Source organism: Pinus tabuliformis, chromosome 5_1 (assembly GCF_031772625.1).
Source record: "Pinus tabuliformis cultivar Carrire ecotype Pingquan chromosome 5_1, CPIR1, whole genome shotgun sequence".
In the NCBI taxonomy this organism is placed as follows: Eukaryota; Viridiplantae; Streptophyta; class Pinopsida; order Pinales; family Pinaceae; genus Pinus; species Pinus tabuliformis.
Window position 1 is genome coordinate 363,812,900 of NC_142305.1, and position 5,762 is coordinate 363,818,661.

General features: G+C 33.9%; 1 protein-coding gene across 1 annotated transcript; it reads left to right on the plus strand.

Annotated features, from left to right (window-relative positions):
* Positions 1-1,771: 1,771 nt before the first annotated feature.
* On the plus strand, positions 1,772-4,612 carry LOC149164947 (laccase-12-like). Its single transcript, XM_089431041.1, has 6 exons — positions 1,772-1,974; positions 2,116-2,267; positions 2,659-2,903; positions 2,993-3,121; positions 3,209-4,150; positions 4,268-4,612. The coding sequence occupies exons 1-6, from the start codon at positions 1,870-1,872 to the stop codon at positions 4,396-4,398; spliced, it is 1,704 nt and encodes a 567-aa protein (XP_089287167.1). The 5' UTR covers positions 1,772-1,869; the 3' UTR covers positions 4,399-4,612.
* The last annotated feature ends 1,150 nt before the right edge of the window (positions 4,613-5,762 follow it).

Below are 5,762 nucleotides of genomic sequence, written 5' to 3' on the forward strand. Positions count from 1 at the left end.
TGACTGAACAAAGTTATCAAAGCTCTTTTTCGTTAACAGTGGTGGTGGCAAAAGTTGTTTTTTTCGCTAAGGTGGAGTGAATAGCTTTTTATTTGAGATATGGAAGGATCTTTCATTTGATTAAGCATAGTTTGCAAAACAAGGAGAACGTGTTTTGTTCATTGAAGCGTATTTTAAGTGTTTTAGGTTGTGATTTTTCCTCGAAATTTTAAGGTGTTTCACGCGTTTTTATGATGTTGACTCTTGTTATAGTTCATGAAAATAATTTAAATAAAAATAATTGCGTTACCTATCAATTTATTGGTTCAGAAAGGAAATCTAAATTTAAAAATAAAAAATAAAAAAAATTACCATATCTTGGAAAATTGTATCGGGCAGAGGTTCCAGAAACGTGGATGTCAACAATTATTTAAATTCCGTGCTTGTGAAATTGTGAACAAAGACATTGAATGCCAGCGAATGACAGTTGGTGAGTTTTTAATCATTTTTTTAATCCTTATCTTTGTTTCGTGCGAAGTCCCAATTTACTAACTGGATCACCTCGAATATTATCATGTTCGCCGCTCTGCCCTAATGAATTTATTATGATAGCGACTTTTTATTATAGCACACTGCTTCATTTAATTGGCTCATAGAAAGACTTTAGACAGACAGAAGTGTCTGTAATGGAGCAGCGAGTTTTCTGTAAATTGTTTAAAAGCGAAATTAAAAACAAATAAATAAAGCCAAAGCGTTTATTGTATGACTATCGTTTTTTATTCTTTATATGATTTCAAAGTTTAGTTATGTGGTTTCATTAGTTTACATCTAATTTTTCATTTTGATTTTGAATCATCTATATAAGTTGTTATTTTGGGTCATTAGTTTCTTATTAGGTAAATTATTTATTTTTTTAATAATATTTAATAAATTTAGTTTTAAAATTTAATAGATTTTGTCGTTATCAAATTTATCTGATCCTAAACTTTAAGATTCTTCAATACACTATATTCATTTAAACGTTAAAGAAAAGCTCGCTTTTAATGGAAAAAAGCTGCTAGTTCATAAGAACAATTATTACAAAATTTCTATTAAAGAATCCAGAAGGACAAGAGATGACCCCTCATTGATTTTATCTTTTTGGCAAACGTTCACCTCAAACATGTCCGCACTCCCCGACACTTCTCCCGCACGCGAAAATGAACGATAAAAATAAATAAATTTGTATCCAATAAAGACGATGTTTAGCGTTCGTTTGTATAAATATTGGTTGTTTTAACGTTTGTTCATTAGTCTGGACCCATTTAGGGATTTATCTTTTACGCAAACGTTCGACTCAAACACTTAGGCCTTGTCCCCTACCCCTCCCCCCAAAAAAGCCATAGTTGGTGTCCAATAATAACTTGTTACAGATTCCATGCCGGAAAACGTGATTTCGAAAGATGCCACAACTACAAGCAAAACCTATCACTACATTAAGCAAAACCCATAACTATATCAGAAAAAGTTGCACTAGATGTTACAGCATATAAATATATTAAGGAAATTCTATAAAGATAAGTTGCGCGGGAGGTCCCAGCTATGAAGCTGCGACATTTTCCTCTTGTCAGTAGGTATCATGATTCGATTAAAAATTCAGACAATGAAAGCCTATACCGTTCCTCACGATCAATGATAATGCCACTTGTGCTGTCGTTCCACAATAAATTATTCCTAACAACTTGCTACAACACTTTGGTCTCATATATATATTCGATCTCGTTACCAGAAACACAGATCAGTAATGCATCCAATGACGAGTGATGTTACGTGTCGCTGAACGATTCATTCCTTGACTCGTCGAGTCAGTTAAGGACGTTAGTTAGATACACCATTTTCAGGCTCGTAATAATGTCATTGCAGGCAGTATGTCCGTTCAGGCTTGTTTTTCTAATCTCATTTGTTGCTTGTTTGGCTGCCATCACAAACGCAGACGTCCACAGATATACCTTCATCGTAAGTTTGTTAATTAGTCATTTTGAAGTTTTAGGTCTGTATAGCCAAAAAGCTTTGGAAAAGGAAAGAAGGAAAGCCTTCACCTAGAGGCTATGCAAGTAGTAGATATCTTTAATGTTTGATGTTTGGATGCCTACACAGCTTGAAGAGAAGAATATTACCAGGCTATGCAAGACGTATGGATTAGTCGTCGTCAATGGACAGCTACCAGGCCCAACGATTCATGTACGCAATGGGGACAGTCTTATTGTTAAAGTTTATAACAGAGGCAAGTACAATGCCACTATTCACTGGTATGTCACTCTAACCTCAATGGGAAGAACAGCAGATCTCCTATCCATTATATAGATTCCTCTTAAATAAGAGATGTCAGCTCATGATTTTGTTATTGATGGTTTAGCTCAAAGTATGTTAAAGCTTCATAATCATTATTAATGGTTTAGCTAAAGGTATGTTAAAGTTTCATGATCATGAACATTGCTTATGAAACATTGATATATATCTTAAACGAAGATATAAATATAAGAGATGCTACTTAATAACTCACATTTAAGATGAATCTGTAAAATGAATAGACGTTGCCTATTTGATACGGTTCATACATAGATCTGATGGGTATAGATGCGGTCTTTATAAACAGATTTGATGAGTATAGATTATAAGATTCGTGCTTCTATCTGTCAGGCATGGAGTGAGGCAGCTGCGTACCGGGTGGGCTGATGGACCTGGATATATTACACAATGTCCCATTCAACCCGGGGGACGTTACACATACAGATTCAACATTACTGATCAAGAAGGAACCTTGTGGTGGCATGCTCATGTGTCATGGCTCCTAGCTACTGTGCATGGAGCTTTCCTAATCTACCCTAAGAAAGAAAGCTCATATCCCTTTCCTAAACCCCATGGGGAAACTCCACTTATAATAGGTAATTAGGTGCTTTCATCTTCAATACAGAAATCATTAATGTATGTTTAATGGCTAATATTGATTAAAAGCGATGCTGTAATTGAACAGGAGAATGGTGGAACGCTGACCCTATCGCGGTTATAGACGAAGCACTCAGCACTGGTGGTGCGCCCAATTTGTCGGATGCATATACCCTAAATGGACAGCCAGGAGACCTGTATAACTGCTCTAGGGCAGGTATTAGTACTTTCCTTTCATAGATCAGATGTTGAAATTATATAAATTGGTTTGTTGAATATTGACTTATAGATATTGTTGATGCAGGAACATTTCGGTTTCTGGTAAAACAAGGAGAAACTTACCTTCTACGGATGGTCAATGCTGCTCTCAATAGCGCCCACTTTTTCAAGATCGCAGGCCACAAATTTACAGTTGTAGCTGTGGATGCTTCCTACACCAAGCCATACAAAACAGATGTAATCGTCATTGCTCCCGGTCAGACTACGGATGTTCTTGTCACCGCCGACCAACCAGTGGGCAGATACTATATGGCTGCCAGAGATTATAATAATCAGGCAGCAGGCGAGTTCGATAACACTACAACTACAGCCATTTTTGAGTACGTGGGACATCAAAATACACGTCCCATTTTACCTAAGCTTCCATACTACAATGACACTGCGGTCGTCACTAGATTTAGTACAGCACTGCGAAGCCTAAATTCTAAAGACTTCCCAGTGGACGTTCCACATAGCATAGATGATAGCCTCATCGCCACAGTTGGGCTGGGATTACTTCCATGTGAAGCTGGAAACACCTGTCAAGGTCCCAACGGAACAAGGCTCAGTGCAAGTATGAACAACATGTCCTTTGTATTGCCCAGCGTGGCCCTGCTTCAAGCTTATTATTTCGGTATTAATGGTGTGTTTATGAGGGATTTTCCGTCAAAACCTCCCCTCAGATTCAACTATACAGGGGACGATATTCCCAAAAGACTTTGGGCTCCTGAACTGGCAACAAAGGTGAGAGTTGTCACCTACAACTCAACAGTACAACTGGTGTATCAGACAACAAACATCTTCGTGGCAGAGAACCATCCGATGCATCTTCATGGTTTCGATTTTTACGTGGTGGGACAAGGTTTCGGGAACTATAACCCAAAGACCGACCCGCTCAAGTTTAATCTGGTTGATCCTCCACAGCGCAACACCGTCATCGCTCCAGTAAGCGGATGGGTTGCCATCAGATTCAAAGCTGACAATCCAGGTATATATTATAGAAACTCATTTGCTCTTCAATTTGATTATTATCATACGGAATTTATTCCCAAATTACAGCTCGCTCAATATTAAATGCATTAAATTATCTTCGTTCTTTGGACAGGAGTGTGGTTTCTGCACTGCCATTTAGACGACCATTTAGCATGGGGATTGAATATGGTGTTCCTAGTGAAGAACGGTCGCGGTCCTCTGGCAACATTGGAGCCTCCCCCTGCAGACCTTCCCAAGTGCTAGATAGAGAGAAGGAAATATCAATAAGCATATCAAGGATCTGGACAGATTGAGGGATCCTTATTGATCTAAAATCTTCGGCCATTAGTGGCGTAGTTAAAATAAACTCAAACATGAATGGCGAACTGTGTTTTTTATTCGTCTGACTGCTAACGGCACATGAATAGGCTAGGATTGTATTTTCTTCTTGTAAGGATTGACATTTTGGGATATTGAATTCAGGTTAGTTTTTATTAAACTTTTTATAATCATGAGTTTTTTTTTTACAATAAAATTGGAAAAGGAATTTTTGGAGAATTGGGAATTTCACAGATTAAAATATCATATTTTAACAATATTATTTATTATAACTATTTTATAAACATTACACATTGACAATTATTTTATAAATATTACACATTGATATTTATAATATGTTTCCATAGACTTAAAATCAAATAAATAATTAAAACGATAAATTATTCACCGCCATTACTACATCAAATGGGCTATCATTCAATTATTTTATAATGTCACAAATAGACAGATACATCAGATTATTAAAACAATTATTTTATAAATTTCACTTTAACCATTATTTTATAAATATCACAAATGGACCATTACATATTTTCATAAACTCGAACCCCAACAAATAATTAAAAAAAATAAAAACATTCACCATAACGATCAAACTAATATCTTTTTTAACACAAATTTAAATTATAAATTCAGTTAATTTAAAATTTATTTGTTATATTTATAATAACTAATCAAACCGAACTTTGTTTTAAATCAATTTTAAAAAATACTTTATCTAAAAAATTCAGAATATGTTACAAGAACTCAAAACATGAATGGTACACATATTACTTTTTTAAATATTAATAATTACAACTAACTATCCGTGGAAATAAATATTTGTATTCTTTAATATTATATACTTTTAAACTTAATTTCTTAGAGTGTAGCTTTATATTTTATTTTTGAAATATTATATTAAATTGTAAATACTTTTTTAAAGGTGTAAAACATGTAGAGTTTAAATTTCAAAATTAATTTGAATTTTCGAAATTCGTTTTTGTGATTCGTTACCTAATTTTTATTTTAAGAAGGTTTCAAACATTAAAAAAAATGTGAATTTAAAATTTAAAATTTTGATAATTACGATATATTAATTTTTTATTATTATCTATATTTGATAATGGGTTGATTTTTAATTAATTTATAGCTGACCAAACAGTAAACTAATAATTTCTAAAATTGACATGGTAAAACAAACAAATAAATAAATAAATAAATAAATATATATATATATATATATATATATATATATATTAGTTTTATATGTTTAGGTTATTATTAGTTGAGAGGGCTAGAGTTTTATT